The sequence below is a fragment of the Anomaloglossus baeobatrachus genome, chromosome 7, assembly GCF_048569485.1.
Source record: "Anomaloglossus baeobatrachus isolate aAnoBae1 chromosome 7, aAnoBae1.hap1, whole genome shotgun sequence".
Taxonomy (NCBI): domain Eukaryota; kingdom Metazoa; phylum Chordata; class Amphibia; order Anura; family Aromobatidae; genus Anomaloglossus; species Anomaloglossus baeobatrachus.
In genome coordinates this window covers 271,568,196-271,585,971 of record NC_134359.1, presented here as the reverse complement: position 1 = coordinate 271,585,971, position 17,776 = coordinate 271,568,196, and the positions used below count along the sequence as shown (strand labels likewise).

The 17,776-nt window shown below is 53.0% G+C and overlaps 3 protein-coding genes across 3 annotated transcripts; 1 reads left to right on the top strand and 2 right to left on the bottom strand.

Moving 5' to 3' along the window:
- Positions 1-7,282: 7,282 nt before the first annotated feature.
- On the bottom strand, positions 7,283-7,669 carry LOC142246295 (histone H2A type 1-like). The gene has a single exon (XM_075319329.1). It carries the CDS (start codon positions 7,667-7,669, stop codon positions 7,283-7,285), a length of 387 nt encoding a protein of 128 aa, XP_075175444.1.
- Positions 7,670-15,579: 7,910 nt separating this feature from the next.
- Positions 15,580-15,980, bottom strand: LOC142246294 (histone H2B 1.1-like). The gene has a single exon (XM_075319328.1). It carries the CDS (start codon positions 15,978-15,980, stop codon positions 15,600-15,602), a length of 381 nt encoding a protein of 126 aa, XP_075175443.1. The 3' UTR covers positions 15,580-15,599.
- A 323-nt stretch (positions 15,981-16,303) lies between these two features.
- Positions 16,304-16,690, top strand: LOC142246293 (histone H2A type 1-like). The gene has a single exon (XM_075319327.1). It carries the CDS (start codon positions 16,304-16,306, stop codon positions 16,688-16,690), a length of 387 nt encoding a protein of 128 aa, XP_075175442.1.
- The last annotated feature ends 1,086 nt before the right edge of the window (positions 16,691-17,776 follow it).

Genomic DNA, 17,776 nt, shown 5'->3' with positions numbered 1-17,776 from the left:
TAGAGGCAAAGGAACGGCAAAGAAGCAGAAAGGGCGGTAAATTCAAACTCCCTAACAGTTCCGTATTCAGCCAATCAGCAGAGGAAAGGGCGGAGTTCTCAGTCTATAAAACACGCCCCGGACACGCGTCATCTCCTCAGTTCTCCTTCTGGTCCGACCATCCTCTACATAAAGGAGGAGCCGGCGGCCGTTCATCACTTGTTCTGTTCTCACTTCTCTGAAAATGTCTGGTCGCGGTAAAGGAGGAAAAGGTCTCGGGAAAGGTGGCGCCAAGCGGCACAGGAAGGTGCTCCGTGATAACATCCAGGGCATCACCAAGCCCGCCATCCGCCGTCTCGCCCGCAGAGGAGGCGTCAAGCGCATCTCCGGCCTCATCTACGAAGAGACTCGCGGAGTCCTGAAAGTTTTCCTGGAGAATGTGATCCGTGACGCCGTCACCTACACCGAGCACGCCAAGAGGAAGACCGTCACCGCCATGGACGTGGTGTACGCGCTGAAGCGCCAGGGCCGCACTCTACGGCTTCGGAGGTTAATTCTGCTCTATTCTGACAACACAAAGGCTCTTTTCAGAGCCACCCACATCTACCTGAAAGGCTACAATGTCCTGCTGCTGTGGGGTGAGCGGAGGGCGGATCTCCTGTGCCCTGGTGAATGCTGTTCACTCACTGATCTATCATGTGGCTGATCATATAACACCGGGGTACATGATGGGGGTGGTATAGCCGAACATGGAGATATCTGAGCACAGTCCATATCCTGCTGTGCTGCGGTCACTACAGAGTAAGAAGCAAAGTTCTGCTGTGAGATAAATGTGTTAATGCCGCTTAATGATATTTATAGGAGCAGACCCGTGTGGGTGATCGGGTGCAGCGAATATTCACCTGCTGGTACAGACTGCGCTGTATCCGGAGTATTGTAGAGCTGCCCCAGACCTGAATCCTCACAATATAACCCCCCCTATATGCAGAGGCGCAGGCTATAATCAGATGGACGGAGAGCAGCGATTGGGGGGATGTTCACAATAACGGCAGGAGGGTCACAGCAGCGGGAGACGGAAAAGTAGCTGATATCGAAGCTGAATACGGTGACACCAAAGGGTTAACACACGGATGAGCGCTCTTAATGACATGACGTGTATATAGGCGGAGCTACAACGAATTTGAAATTCCCGCTCAGTGGTGACGGTTTCTTCTGTCCCTTTTCTGTGACACGTGCTCCTGCCTTCTTTACAGTTTGTCCTGCTGCTGTGGGGTGAGCTGACTGCCGATCTCCGGGGAATGCTGTAACTGTCACTGATCTGTCATGTGTCTGATAATACAGATAACACCGGGGTGTATAGTCCAGTACAAGTGTCTCCTTCCCGTATTTAACTCATTACTGGCCAAGTATCGGCCGATCCCACTCCACAATAGTACCCGTTCCCCTGACATATGGCGACTGTGAGGAGAACGGGTATTATTGTACCCCCCACATCCTGCTAGAACATACGAGGTGATCGGGCAGAGCTACCTGTATCCATAGTTCCGGCTGCGCATGTGTGAAGCCCCACCGGTGTTGTGTAGGTGCATTACCTTCAGGGACTCCACTCTGCTGGATCTGGTCACAGGTAAGAGATCTTCTTCTTGTCGTGACGCCACTCTCAGTATTGCGGCCAGTAGGGACCGCCACTGCAGGTTGAGGGTCGCCTGGGGCTGATGGTATGTGCAGTTAGTTGGGATAGCCTCCTGAGAGTGAGGCAAGCCCCGGGGCCCGATGTAGGTGCGTAGTACCACAAGGCGCAGAATAACTCCACACAGGCAGAATGTCTTTCAGGGTTTTTACTCACTTCAGGTGGCAGGGTGAGTAACCCGGGCGTAGCTGGGATGAACCAGGCGGGAACCAGGTATCCTTCAGGCTGACTTCTGATGGTGACTACTAACTCGCCTTCCTTAGCCCTTTTTGGTTTGGGGTGACCCCGACTTTTAGTCCCTATGGGGGTCACCCAGGGAAGTTGCTGAAGCCTCACTCCCCTTCGTTTGCTGTGTGCTTGTTGCCTGGGCCAGATCACTCCAGCTTCTTTCCTCCTGTGAGCTATGGGCCCTAACTGTGGCTACGGCTTTTTGTGGTATTGTGGCGTGGGCTTTGAGAGCCCCACACCGGCAGGTTTAGCAAAAGAAAGCTGGATCTATCTCCGCTTCGGGATCTGCCGCCCGTTTGGGCCTGGTACTCTCTAGCAGTCTCCTTACTTCCCACTCCGTGCTCTCTCTTTAGCTGAAGATGGATTTCGGGTAGCACTCCTAGTTGACCGTTCTCCCCCGTCAGTAGCCACTGCGCGGGCGCTGTTAGACAGCAACAGCCCCACAGGTCTGCTCCTCACTGAGCCCTATGGAGTTCTGCTCTAACTGACTCACTGTTCCTCTCCTGTTCTTGCCTACGCCACCTAGCAACCAGACTCTCTTACCACACCCCTTGAGAGGAGATGGAGGCTTTTGGCCCCCTCCACTATTCCAGTGAAGGTCAAGGCTTTTCCCCCTCCTGGGATCCCCAGGGGTCCTCTCATGGGTACATGTGTGAGACCTGATCACTATGCGCCTGTGTTCCACACCCCGGTCAGCCTTCTGGATTACCTGTGTTGTACTGTCCCCAGCATGGGTGCAGTACTCAGTGGTGCCTGACCAGGTCAGGGGCGCCACATTCCCCCTTAGTTATCACCAGCACGTCCTCGGGCTGCAAGACAACATTTTAAAATGCATAAAACATTAAAACATGGTAAAACATTTTAAGACCACCAGCTATCATACATCACCACCCTCCACCCACAAGTCCGTTAACCCACCCAAAACCCTTTCACGTTGGCCGCGGCTTCAGCCACTTCTGGCAGGATGTAGAGGCGGCTTACATGGGCTGGTGGTTTCAGGGTATACCTGGCCTGGTGGATCCGCGCCCTCAGCCTCTTCTGGCAGGATGCAGAGGCGGCCTCCACAGTTGGTGCTGACCAGGTACCCTCTTTGTGGTGGAGAGCCAGGCCCCATAAACAGGCATGCTCTCTGGTCGCAGGTGAGCCAAGGCCCTATATACGGACGGGCTCCTCCTGGTTGCAGACGAGCCAAGCCCCTAAACAGGCTGACTCTGGTGGCGGTGGTGCCCTTTTGGTGTAACTATTTACACTGCGAGAGTTTGTGGCTATAGCCAGTTCATAGCCTTAAGGTTTATGGTTTTTCTCACAATAGTTTTTGTGGGCACATGCTTAAACGTGAACGTTGCAAAACAAAACTTTTCAAAACTTCAACTGGTAACTTCTTTCTTTACTTTACTCCTCTTTACCAGGGCTTGGGCCTGTTGGGCTGCGGCACCTGTTGCTTTCTTGGCCTCTTTCTTCATCTGTTGTTGTCTCATCTGCAGGTTCCTTGTCTCTGCTTTCTCTATCTTCATCTGTTTCCTTTCCTGTATCTGTTTCTCTTTCCTGTAGCATGGGGTGGCTGTAAGGTTTGCTGGTACATAGTGCTACGTCAAGCGCGTACAGTCCTCTCTCGCCTTGATGCATGGTAAACTGTACTGAATCCCCCATCTTTAGGTTTCTGCCAGGGTGTCCTCTAGGCAGATGAGCGCTCACATCTCTTCGGTTGACAAATATTCCTTCCTTCACACCAGGTGCTACAATGAATCCATATCCACTTCTCAAATTGAAATCCTCCACTACTCCTCTGCAAAGGGGTCCTCTGACCTGGGCTTTGGCTCTTCTCAGGGACCGTTTTTCTTGTAGGTCTCTGGCTGTGACTTCTCTCTGCTCTGGAGACTGTGGTGCAGGGGACAGCGTTGTTCTGTTGCAACGCCTGGTCTTGCGGGCTGGGTTCTGCTGGGCTGTTACCTCAATGCCTGCAGGGCCCCAGGTGAGGTTTCTGGGCTGGTCTTCGTCAGCAGACGGTGTCAAGTCCTCCTCATCCCAGCGGGAATAGGGCAACATCTCCGGCTCTGGGTATGGATCCACTGCTGGTGGCTCCGGAGTCAGCTCCTCAGCTTCCTGGCCTCCTCTCCCCCTTAGTTCTTCTTGGCACTCCGTTGGTGGCAGTGCTGGGGATGGGCTTTCTTCAGCAGGCCCAGGCGGGGGACTCTTTGGCGTGGTTGCTGCAGGGGTTGCTGGAATCCTCTTGGGGGTGTGCGGAGGAAGCAGATACCGATCCACCATCTCTTGTGGGAACTGAGCCTCTAGGTCAGCCTTCAGCTTCCAGTATTCGGGGTCCTCTCCTATCAGGGACTTCCTAGCAGGGACCTCTTTGGACTGGGGAGCGGTGTCTGCTCTGGCCTTGCAGGCCGGGGTAAATGGTGATGCAATCTCTTGGCGGGCCGCGCCCTGTTTGGCGGCGGCCTGGTCTTGGCGGGCCGCGCCCGGCATGGCGGCGGCCTGGTCTTGGCGGGCCGCGCCCGGCATGGCGGCGGCCTGGTCTTGGCGGGCCGCGCCTGGCATGGCGGCGGCCTGGTCTTGGCGGGCCGCGCCCGGCATGGCGGCGGCCTGGTCTTGGCGGGCCGCGCCCGGCATGGCGGCGGCCTGGTCTTGGCGGGCCGCGCCCTGTTTGGCAGCGGCCTGGTCTTGGCGGGCCGCGCCCGGCATGGCGGCGGCCTGGTCTTGGCGGGCCGCGCCCTGTATGGCGGCGGCCTGGATCGGCGTCGCAGCTGCGATGGGATCTGTGCAGGCTGGGCTGGGCGTCGCTGCAGCGATCGGAGCTTGGCGGGCCGCACCGGACGTGGCTGCGGCCTGGTTCAGCACCTCACTTGCGGCGCGGACGAGCGTTGCTGCTGCGGTGGGGTCTCGGCGGGCCGGGCCTAGCATGGCGGCGGCCTGGGTCAGCGTCACACCTGCGGCATGGATGAGGGTCGCGGTGGCAGCCGGTTCTTTGCGGGCCGGACTGGGCGTCGCTGCAGGGACCGGGTCTTGGTGGGCCGAGCAGGGCATCGCTGCGGCGGCCTGGGCTTGGCGGGCCGCACCTGGCGTGGTTGCGGCCTGGCTCAGCGTCGCCGCGCCGGGCGCCTCTTCAGGGACCGCGGGCGTGGCAGCAGGGGTCGGGGCACTCGCGCTGGCAGGGGCATCACTGGACTCACCCATCGGTGGCAGCATCGGGGTCTGAGTCGTCGCCGTCCGGTCTGGCACTCGGCGCGCGGCTCTCCCTTCATAGGCCTGAACCGCGGCAGCCATCTCCAGAAGTTCCATGCGTTCTTCTCTGATCTGCTCCACAACCCGGGTCTCCAGTCGGTCGCAGAACTGGGCCAGCTCCCGATACCACCAGGCAGCGGAGCCCGGTTCTGGATTTCTGCGGTCAGACGCCATTTCTTCTGCGCCCTCTTCTGCACGACTCTCCAGCTGTGGACTCGCCGTTGCCTCTAATAGCAAGCTGTTCAGTTTCCGCTCTGCCTCTTTCAGCAGCTCCTCTCCCAGCAGCAGGCTTCTGGCTCCCTTTCTGTCCCGACGTCTCTGGACGCTTCCACTCTCATAGCTGGCAAGGTCAGAACTCTGCAGGGGATCTCTGGGTAGCCACACCTCTTCGTGGGCGGTAACTTCTTCCAGCGCGGGCTGCTGTTGTTTTTCAGCGCGCTTTTCATGGTGGCAATATGGCGGCGCTTCTAACTTTTCAAGCGGACCGCCTAGGCACATGGTCACCTGTCTAAACAGGTCTAGTCCTTATCCTGTTCGTGACGCCAGATGTGGAGCCCCGCAAACGCTGTGTCGGTGCATTACCTTCAGGGACTCCACGTAGATGGATCTGTCACAGGTAGGAGATCTTCTTCTTGTCGTGACGCCACTCTCAGTATTGCGGCCAGTAGGGACCGCCACTGCAGGTTGAGGGTCGCCTGGGGCTGATGGTATGTGCAGTTAGTTGGGATAGCCTCCTGAGAGTGAGGCAAGCCCCGGGGCCCGATGTAGGTGCGTAGTACCACAAGGCGCAGAATAACTCCACACAGGCAGAATGTCTTTCAGGGTTTTTACTCACTTCAGGTGGCAGGGTGAGTAACCCGGGCGTAGCTGGGATGAACCAGGCGGGAACCAGGTGTCCTTCAGGCTGACTTGTGAGGGTGACTACTAACTCGCCTTCCTTAGCCCTTTTTGGTTTGGGGTGACCCCGACTTTTAGTCCCTATGGGGGTCACCCAGGGAAGTTGCTGAAGCCTCACTCCCCTTCGTTTGCCGTGTGCTTGTTGCCTGGGCCAGATCACTCCAGCTTCTTGCCTCCTGTGAGCTATGGGCCCTAACTGTGGCTACGTGGCTGCGGCTTTTGGTAGTGTTGTGGCGTGGGCTTTGAGAGCCCCACACCGGCAGGTTTAGCAAAAGAAAGCTGGATCTATCTCCGCTTCGGGATCTGCCGCCCGTTTGGGCCTGGTACTCTCTAGCAGTCTCCTTACTTCCCACTCCGTGCTCTCTCTTTAGCTGAAGATGGATTTCGGGTAGCACTCCTAGTTGACCGTTCTCCCCCGTCAGTAGCCACTGCGCGGGCGCTGTTAGACAGCAACAGCCCCACAGGTCTGCTCCTCACTGAGCCCTATGGAGTTCTGCTCTAACTGACTCACTGCCCCTCCTCTCCTGTTCTTGCCTACGCCACCTAGCAACCAGACTCTCTTACCACACCCCTTGAGAGGAGATGGAGGCTTTTGGCCCCCTCCACTATTCCAGTGAAGGTCAAGGCTTTTCCCCCTCCTGGGATCCCCAGGGGTCCTCTCATGGGTACATGTGTGAGACCTGATCACTATGCGCCTGTGTTCCACACCCCGGTCAGCCTTCTGGATTACCTGTGTTGTACTGTCCCCAGCATGGGTGCAGTACTCAGTGGTGCCTGACCAGGTCAGGGGCGCCACACATGACTGTGACCCTATTTAGCGGGGAAGTTTGTGACTTCTGTAAGATTGCTTCTAGGTAGCCGCACTAAGTTATATGAAAACCCGGCGTCTCCACTCCACGGCAAATAATATAAATCTCTGTCCTCAGCACAAGACCCTCCATCCCCTGTATATACTGAGCGCTGCTGTATACACTATAGAATTGTGCCAACTGAAAAGCAACCGCTGCTCCATCACCACATGATGTCAGCTCTGGAGCAGATCAGCCCATTCATTTCACGCCCTGAATATCTGCTCTGTAGGAAACGCAGCACAGGAGTGCGGGTAGTACATATATCTATACACCGCCTGGTGCTTCTGTTCTCAGACAATCCGATAAGTTCAGACATCGACCGATATTAGCGGCACCAGCTCTGATGAGGAGGATGTGGTGGCTCTTAGAAGAGCCTTTGTGTTGTGGATGATGCGGGTCAGCGGCGTCACTTGCTCTTCTTGCCGCTCTCGGTCTTCTTGGGCAGCAGCACGGCCTGGATGTTGGGCAGGACGCCTCCCTGGGCAATGGTCACCCCACCCAGCAGCCTGTTCAGCTCCTCGTCATTGCGCACGGCCAGCTGCAGGTGCCGGGGGATGATGCGGGTCTTCTTGTTGTCCCGGGCAGCATTGCCGGCCAATTCCAGGATCTCAGCGGTCAGATACTCGAGCACAGCGGCCAGGTAGACCGGAGCGCCGGCGCCCACTCTCTCGGCGTAATTGCCCTTGCGGAGAAGCCTGTGCACACGACCGACCGGGAACTGCAGTCCTGCCCGGGATGAGCGGGTCTTGGCCTTAGCGCGGGCCTTCCCTCCTTGTTTGCCGCGTCCAGACATCGCTGCGTTTTCAAAGATCAGCAGGTAAAGAACTGTGATGTGACGCGTGTGCGGCTCCGGAGTGTTTTGTAAGCGGCTGCTCCGCCCTCCTCTCCTGTCATTGACTGAATCTGAAGTCAGCCATGGAAATGAGACTTGTGGATCCACCAATGAGCTGCAGGGGCGGTGATCATGACGTTTCCACAAGTCACATGCCTTTTTCCCCCCAATGGAATAGCGATGTGACAGCAGTGCTCATTTGCATGGCCGGTCTATAAATGCGGCCGCTCTGGGAGGAGCAGGATCATTATTCTCTTCTCTTGTGACCAGTTATTTCTGTTCTCATCATGCCTGATCCCGCCAAGTCCGCCCCAGCCGCCAAGAAGGGCTCCAAGAAAGCCGTGACCAAGGCTCAGAAGAAGGACGGCAAGAAGCGGAGGAAGAGCCGGAGAGAGAGCTATGCCATCTACGTGTACAAGGTGCTGAAGCAGGTGCACCCCGACACCGGCATCTCCTCCAAGGCCATGGGCATCATGAACTGCTTCGTGGGTGACATCTTCGAGCGCATCTCAGGGGAAGGGAAATCCGTGCAGCTGGAAGATGTGCTGAATGAAGGCATCAGCGAGTTCCGGAACAGAGAGTAGACCGACCATGGGGACGAAATGAACCATCTTGGAGAATCGGTGCACCACGACCCAAATGACCATATATTCAGAAGATAACGGCAAGTCCGTGATAAAATCCATGGCAATGTGTTGCCATGGAATGGAGGGAATCGGTAGAGGCAGGAGACGGCCATAGGTCAGGTGTTTCGGCGTCTTGTTCCGGGCACAGGATGGACAAGTGTAGACAAAGGAGATGACATCCTTATAGAGAGACAGCCCAGGACCTAGGACTTAGTGGCAGCTATGGGCTGCTGCCATTAACTCTTTATTACCTCGATTGACACCGCACCAGGGCAATTCGGGGTGAGCCGGGTCGAGTCCCGGGACTGTTGCATCTAATGGATGGGGCAAATCCAGGTGGCTGCTGGCTGATATCGTTCTTGTTCCCCATAACGTAGGGCTTCCCATCCTGACAATACTAGCCTTTAGCAGTTTGGCTTGTTTTTTTAATTATTTATTTATTGTACTGCACGATATAGACCCGCCCATCGGCGGCTGTGATTGGTTGCAGTGAGACAGCTGTAACTCAGCGTGGGGGAGGGTCTGACTGCAACCAATCATAGACGAGGGTGGGCGGGGGAAGCAGTGAATACGAGATTGAATAATGGGCGGCTGGCTTTTTCAAAAGAGGAAAAGCCGCCGGAGCTTTGTGACAACTGTGCAGCATCACGCCCGTGATCGGTGAGTATGAGAGAGGAGGGGAGAGGGGGGGGGGGACAGAGACCAGGAGTGATTATAAACGATTTCAATCGTTCTGCTGGACATGCTGAGCATGCGCAGTAGAACGTGACGAAATCCGTCAGCGGATTCCGCCACTTAGCGCATAGCGGCTGAAACTGCCACCATAGACAATCATTTGACACTGTGGCAGATTCCAATAGAATCCATCAAGGTGAGCTATTTAACAACACAAAAACGCTACATGCAGCGTTCCTTCCACCCGACACAGCATCAAAATAACGACGCTGCGTCGTGCAGCAGATGCAACGCAAGACCATCCGTTGCTATCCGTAGCTAATTGTAGTCTATGAGGAATATAACGGTTTCCTGCAATGTTTACCGTAATTCTTCAAAGCTGCGGATAGTAACGGAAGCCGTCCAACGCAAGTGTACAAGTAGCCTTAAATGGCAGCGGATCGCTGCCATTTAACTCCAGGCTTAATCATGGCAGCGTCTATGAGACAGCTTTCATGATTAACCTGTAAGTAAAGTGAATAAACACACACACTGAAAAATCCTTTATTTTAAATAAAAGACAAAAAGACCTATATAATGTCCCAACTCCCTGCATTTTCTAAGCTGGCACCCTTTAGTGACTTTCATGTGGCACTAAAGGGTGCTTAGCCTTGTATTTAGCCAAAGAATAAATAAATAATTTAAAAAAAAACGACGTGAGGTCCCCCCATCTTTTGTAGCCAGCTAGGGTAAAGCAGACGGCTGCAGCCTGCAAACCACAGCTGGCAGCTTTACCTTGGCTGGTAATCCAAAACAGAGGGCACCCCACGCTATTATTTTACATTAAATAAATACTTTAAAACAAAAAACGTGGGGTCCCCCCCATATTGGATCCCCAGCCAAGGTAAAGCGGACAGCTGTGGTCTGGTATTATCAGACTAGGGAGGTCCACCATTATTGGACACTCCCAAGCCTAAAAATAGCAGGCTACAGCCGCCCCAGAAGTGGCACATCCATTGAATGTGCCAATCCTGGCGCTTCGCCCCAACTCATCCCATTGCCCTGGTGCGGTGGCAGACAGGGTAATATATGGGGTTGATGCCAGATGTGTAATGTCACCTGGCATCAAGCCCTGGGGTTAGTGATGTCACGGCGTCTATCAGATACCTGATATCACCAACCCAGTCAGTAAGAAATAAAAAATAGACAACAAAAAAAGTTTTATTTGAAAAAACACTCCCCCAAAACATTCCCTCTTTCACCAATTTATTGAAAAGAACAATCAATTCAAGGTCCGGCGTAATCCAATAATGGCGTCCTACGGCGATCCGATCCATACCATAGAAGTCAGTGACAGCGCTGATGTCAGGAGAGCAGGAGATCGTCACAGCAGGTAATGATCTCATCTAACCTCCTGACAGCAGCGCTCGTCATCCCCGCGGCTGCCAGCACTGCAGCGTGAGAAGCTGCTGATACTGCGGGCAGACACTGAAACACTGCAGTGCAGGCAGCCGTGGGGTTGGAGTGGGACACAGACTACACGGGCACCAGGAGGTCACACGGAAGTGCTTCTGTGCGGCATCCAGGGAGTGTGACGTGTGTGTGTGTTTATACTCTGCTCCACTTCCTCTTCCTGTCGTAATGGCATCACTTCCCTGCAAAATGCAGGGAAGTGATGAACATTACCGCAGGTAAATCGCGGCTATACCGAGGGTATACCGCACAGCATTTGCTACCTGTCTCCACTGTACCCGCGGTACCTGTCTCCACTGTTGGGAGCATCATCTGGAAGTGGAAGGCTTATGGAACTACTGTTAGCCTTCCACAGCCTGGATAGCCTTTGAAAGTTTCCACCCGTGCCGAGGCCAGGCTTGTCCGAAGAGTCAAGGCTAACCCAAGGACAATAAGGAAGGAGCTCCGGGAAGATCTCATGGCAGTGGGGACATTGATTTCAGTCAATACCATAAGTAACGTACTCCACCGCAATGGTCTCCGTTCCAGACTAGCCCGTAAGGTACCTTTACTTTCAAAGCGTCATGTCAAGGCTCGTCTACAGTTTGCTCATGATCACTTGGAGGACTCTGAGACAGACTGGTTCAAGATTCTCTGGTCTGATGAGACCAAGATCGAGATCTTTGGTGCCAACCACACACGTGACGTTTGGAGACTGGATGGCACTGCATACGACCCCAAGAATACCATCGCTACAGTCAAGCATGGTGGTGGCACCATCATGCTGTGGGGATGTTTCTCAGCCAAGGGGCCTGGCCATCTGGTCCGCATCCATGGGAAGATGGATAGCACGGCCTACCTGGAGATTTTGGCCAAGAACCTCCGCTCCTCCATCAAGGATCTTAAGATGGGTCGTCATTTCATCTTCCAACAAGACAACGACCCAAAGCACACAGCCAAGAAAACCAAGGCATGGTTCAAGAGGGAAAAAATCAAGGTGTTGCAGTGGCCTAGTGAGTCTCCTGACCTTAACCCAATTGAAAACTTGTGGAAGGAGCTCAAGATTAATGTCCACATGAGACACCCAAAGAACCTAGATAATTTGGAGAAGATCTGCATGGAGGAGTGGGCCAAGATAACTCCAGAGACCTGTGCCGGCCTGATCAGGTCTTATAAAAGACGATTATTAGCTGTAATTGCAAACAAGGGTTATTCCACAAAATATTAAACCTAGGGGTTGAATAATAATTGACCCAAACTTTTATGTTGAAAATTTATTAAAATTTAACTGAGCAACATAACTTGTTGGTTTGTAAGATTTATGCATTTATTAATAAATCCTGTTCTTGTTTGAAGTTTGCAGGCTCTAACTTATTTGCATCTTATCAAACCTGCTAAATCTGAAGGGGGTTGAATACTACTTGTAGGCACTGTATATTTGTTAAAACAATTAACTCACTGTGGCGGCTGGAGCTTCTACTATTCGGTGCAGCTGTAATATTAGGCAATGTTCTTGTTGCTTTTCCAGGTTTGAGTTGTCTGGGACTGCTGTATATACATCACAGGGGAGGGTGGGGAGGAATATAGATCACTGGGGAGGCTGGGGGCATAGACATCACTGGGGGGTACATACATCATTGATGGGGAGCACAGACATAGCTGGGGGGGCATAAACATTGCTGGGGAGGGCTGGGAGGAATATACATCACTAGGGAAGCAGCAGGGCATAGACGTCACTGGGGATACAAACATCACTGGGCAGCACAGACTGTACTGGGGGCACAAACATTGCTGGGGTTATATACATAGCCAAGGGCAGACAGCCCTGGGGGATGCCGGAAGGACACAGACAGCCCTGGGGGCACAGAGAATGATGGGAGAGGATGGAGGCACAGACAAACCTGGGGGACGCTGGGGGCACAGAGAAGGATGGGAGAGGCTGAAGGCACAGACAGACCTGGGAGAGGCGCAGGGCACAGAGCTCACTGGGGAGACTGGGGGGAGCACAGAGCTCATTGGGGAGACTGGGGGGAGCACAGAGCTCATTGGGGAGACTAGGGGGGGCACGGAGATCACTGGGGAGACAGAACAGATCACTGGAGAGACAGCACAGATCACTGGGGAGACGGCACAGATCACTGGGGAGACTGGGGGGGGCACAGATCACTGGGGAAAAAGAGGGGCACAGAGCGCTGGGGACACAGAGAAGGATGGGAGAGGCTGAAGGCACAGACAGACCTGGGAGAGGCGCAGGGCACAGAGCTCACTGGGGAGACTGGGGGGAGCACAGAGCTCACTGGGGAGACTGGGGGGAGCACAGAGCTCATTGGGGAGACTAGGGGGGGGCACGGAGATCACTGGAGAGACAGCACAGATCACTGGGGAGACTGGGGGGCACAGAGCTCATTGGGGAGACTAGGGGGGGCACGGAGATCACTGGGGAGACAGAACAGATCACTGGAGAGACAGCACAGATCACTGGGGAGACGGCACATATCACTGGGGAGACGGCACAGATCACTGGGGAGACTGGGGGGGGCACAGATCACTGGGGAAAAAGAGGGGCACAGAGCGCTGGGGACACAGACAGACCTGGGGGAGTTTGGAGTCAGTTAGAGAACTGGGGGAGGCTTGGATCACTGAGTGCTGGAGGTGGCTGCAGGCATGGAGAGGAGGGGCTGCCGCGGGGCACAAGGAGCCACCACCGCCGGGCAAAGGGAGCCACCACCGTCGGGCACAGGGAGCTGCCACCGCCGGGTACAGGGAGCCACGGCCGGCACAGGGAGCCGCCACCGCCGCCGGGAACAGACCTGGGGGAGGATTGGCAGTCAATCCTCTCCTGTTTGATTCTAGCGCTCCTCACGCCGACCCCACCTACAAAGTATGTCCTCACGTAGGCAGTGCCAGCGTGGGGACGTAGTCTTTCAGGTACAGGAAATGCAGTGTTCAGCATTGAACGCGCTGTGTGAGGTTTTAAAGGGCCAGCAGCCAGCAAGATGCGACTGCAGTCCCCAGGAATCAGCCTGGGGGCCGCAGAAAAAGTCTTCGCAGGCCGGAGGTTCCCCACCGCTGCTCTAGCTATTGTTCCACTAGGAATTGATGATGTAAGAGGGAGGATTTTATATGAATAAACCTACAATGAAGCCTCTGATTGCACAGGGCACAGAGCTCCATTGTACAGAGCAGCATCTCTGTGTCCTTTATTCTAGAGGGAGAGGAAAAGAGGGTTTTTTTCTTCTATTAAAATTACTAAAATTAATCAAAAAAAATAGAATGTCATTTTATTACACTTTTTATAAAATAATAAACATCACAAATCAGCAAATAACATAGACATATTTGGTGTCCCTGTAATCGTAAAGACTTAAAGACAGCGATCAGACTATTTATGGGGATTGGTAAATGGCGGGAAAAAAATAGCGCAAATTATTTTTATTTATTAAATCCCATAAAAATGTAATAAAAATGCATCACTGAGGCCGTGTCCATACGTAGTGTAAATGCTGCATTTTATCTGCAGGTGTCCGCACCACGAACGCAATAACATTCTTCTCTGATTATTGCGTGTTTGCGGTATTTATTATGCATTGTCCCCTTATTTGATACGTTTTGTGTTGATGTGAATCCTGAAGATTATAAAGAAAAAAAACACCAAATCCGCACAGTTCAGCAGCGACTTCAGACCGAGGACGGAGATTTCATTACGTCTCATCCACTTTGCTTGGACATTTAGTCCGTGTTCACATGTAGTGTAAATGCTGCATTTTTTTTCTGCTGTTTTTTGCACATATATTTTGCTGTGTTTAATTGTCCAAGTAAAGTGGATTCCATGAGAACACGCCGCTGATCTCTGCAGTTTTGATGCTTTTTATCTCTGGAGGTTTCTATGTGGAACTTAAAAAAACGCAGGAAAAAGCCTCTCTACAATAAAAACACTTAAAAACGCAGATTCACATCTGAACCAAAAACGCATTAAATAATAGAGAAAAGGCAGAAAAAAATGCAGGAAAAATCAGAGAAGATTGTTATTGCATAGTATAGTTCCTCTCTCCTCCTATACCAGTCTGTCTTGTACTGTTAATGATTGTTGTACGTATACCCTCTTTCACTTGTAAAGCGCCATGGAATAAATGGCGCTATAATAATAAATAATAATAATATAGTGCAGACAGCGGCAGAAACAAAAATAAACAATTGATGCAACGTGTGAACATGGCCTTATAGGCACAAATAAGCAACATGTCATATAGTGACACATAGAAATAAGAAAAATCTGGCTGCTATGACTACCGTATTAACGAACAGTCCGGGGCATCTACTGAATGACCCTTACTGCCAAATGGGAGTGGCTAGGGGCGTGGTCAAAATTTGCTGCTGCGCGCAACGCATGATTTGTCCATCTTACCTTATTTCAAAAGTTGGGAGGTATGCATATACTGCTGTGCACCTTCCATGCTGTCTACTTCCTATATTGTACTTTTTACACCCATATAAAGCTTTCATAGTAATATTCAGTGTTACTCCAAACAGTCCAGTATTAGTAGAATATGCAAAGCCCATACAGCGCAGTATACAGCAATATAGTGCGGACAGATCAATCACTCCCGGCCTGAGAAGACTAAATATATGGAGAGAAGGTCTGCACACCAGTGACTATGCAAGGGGAATACATGTAATAGCAGAAACTGCTGTGTGAATACTGACATGAATTTAGTGATTTTTTTTTAGGTTCTTGCACCCAGTTCAGACTTAGAATGGTGTTCCAAATGTTATTTCTTATTCGAGAAGACGAAATAAACCGAATCACCGCATGTACCGAGAACAAAGAACGGAAACTCTCAGCCATAAAGCGGGAATTTCAAATTTAACGCTCAGCCAATCAGCAGTCAGTAAGGCTCTGGCTCCGCCCATAGACGCTATGTTAACCTGTTACTGCTCGCGATGTTCCCAGTTTTCTAGTACCCCCATATAGTACTGTTCTCTCCATACCCCCGTAAATCTCAAAATGGTTGTGTATACTGACATTCCAACTATATAACACTATATACCGCGTTATTGTGCTGTATACCCAGTCTCTCCAGTATCAGGCTCTGCTGTAGACAATGTGGTGGCTCTTAGAAGAGCCTTTGTGGTGTGGGGGATGGGAGCAGCGGTGGTGATCACTTGGCGCTGGTGTACTTGGTGACGGCCTTGGTGCCCTCGGACACGGCGTGCTTGGCCAGCTCTCCCGGCAGCAGCAGGCGCACGGCGGTCTGGATCTCCCGGGAGGTGATGGTGTGGCGCTTGTTGTAATGAGCCAGGCGGGAGGCTTCCCCTGAGATGCGCTCGAAGATGTCACCCACGAAGCAGTTCATGATGCCCATGGCCTTGGAGGAGATGCCGGTGTCGGGGTGCACCTGCTTCAGCACCTTGTACACGTAGATGGCATAGCTCTCCTTCCGGCTCTTCCTCCGCTTCTTGCCGTCCTTCTTCTGAGTCTTGGTCACGGCTTTCTTGGAGCCCTTCTTGGCGGCTGGGGCGGACTTGGCGGGATCAGGCATGATGAGAACAGAAAGAACTCATCACAAGAGAAGAGATTAGTGATCCTGCTCCTCCCAGAGCGGCCGTATTTATAGACCGGCCATGCAAATGAGCACTGATGCCACATCGCTGTTCCATTGGATGAAAAAGGCATGTGACTTGTGAAAACGTCATGATCACCGCCCCTGCAGCTCATTGGAGGATCCACAAGTCTCATTTCCATGGCTGACCAGATTCAGTCAATGACAGGAGAGGAGGGCGGAGCAGCCGCTTATAAAACACTCCGGAGCCGCACACGCGTCACATTACAGTTCTTTATCTGCTGATCTTTGGAAACGCAGCGATGTCTGGACGCGGCAAACAAGGAGGGAAGGCCCGCGCTAAGGCCAAGACCCGCTCATCCCGGGCAGGACTGCAGTTCCCGGTCGGTCGTGTGCACAGGCTTCTCCGCAAGGGCAATTACGCCGAGAGGGTGGGCGCCGGCGCTCCGGTCTACCTGGCCGCTGTGCTCGAGTATCTGACCGCTGAGATCCTGGAATTGGCCGGCAATGCTGCCCGGGACAACAAGAAGACCCGCATCATCCCCCGGCACCTGCAGCTGGCTGTGCGCAATGACGAGGAGCTGAACAGGCTGCTGGGTGGGGTGACCATTGCCCAGGGAGGCGTCCTGCCCAACATCCAGGCCGTGCTGCTGCCCAAGAAGACCGAGAGCAGCAAGAAGAGCAAGTGACGCCGCTGATCCGCATCATCCACAACACAAAGGCTCTTCTAAGAGCCACCACATCCTCCTCATCAGAGCTGGTTCCGCTGATATCGGCCGATGTCTGAACTTATCGGATTGTCTGATAGAACAGGAGCACCAGGCGGTGTATAGATATATGTACTTCCCGCACTCCTGTGCTGCGTTTCCTACAGAGCAGATATTCAGGGCGTGAAATGAATGGGCTGATCTGCTCCAGAGCTGACATCATGTGGTGATGGAGCAGCGGTTGCTTTTCAGTTGGCACAATTCTATAGTGTATACAGCAGCGCTCAGTATATACAGGGGAGGGAGGGTCTTGTGCTGAGGACAGAAATGTATTGTCTTTGCCGTGAAGTGGAGACGCCGGGTTTTCATATAACTTAGTGCGGCTACCTAGAAGCAATCTTACAGAAGTCACAAACTTCCCCGCTAAATAGGGTCACAGTCGTGCGCAGCCGGAACTATGGATACAGGTAGATCTGCCCGATCACCTCGTATGTTCTAGCAGGATGTGGGCGCTGCAGGGGTTTGGGGGGTACAATAATACCCGTTCTCCTCACAGTCGCCATATGTCAGGGCAACGGGTACTGTTGTGGAGCGGGATCGGCCGATACTTGGCCAGTAATGAGTTAAATACGGGAAGGAGACACTGGTACTGGATTATACACCCCGGTGTTATCTGTATTATCAGACACATGACAGATCAGTGACAGTTACAGCATGCACCGGAGATCGGCAGTCAGCTCACCCCACAGCAGCAGGACCAACTGTAAAGAAGGCAGGAGCACGTGTTACAGAAAAGGGACAGAAGAAACCGTCACCACTGAGCGGGAATTTCAAATTCGTTGTAGCTCCGCCTATATACACGTCATGTCATTAAGAGCGCTCATCCGTGTGTTAACCCTTTGGTGTCACCGTATTCAGCTGCGGTTTCAGTTCCTTTTCAGTCTCCGCTGCTGTGACCCTCCTGCCGTTATTGTGAACATCCCCCCCAATCGCTGCTCTCCGTCCATCTGATTATAGCCTGCGCCTCTGCATATAGGGGAGATTATATTGGGAGGATTCAGGTCTGGG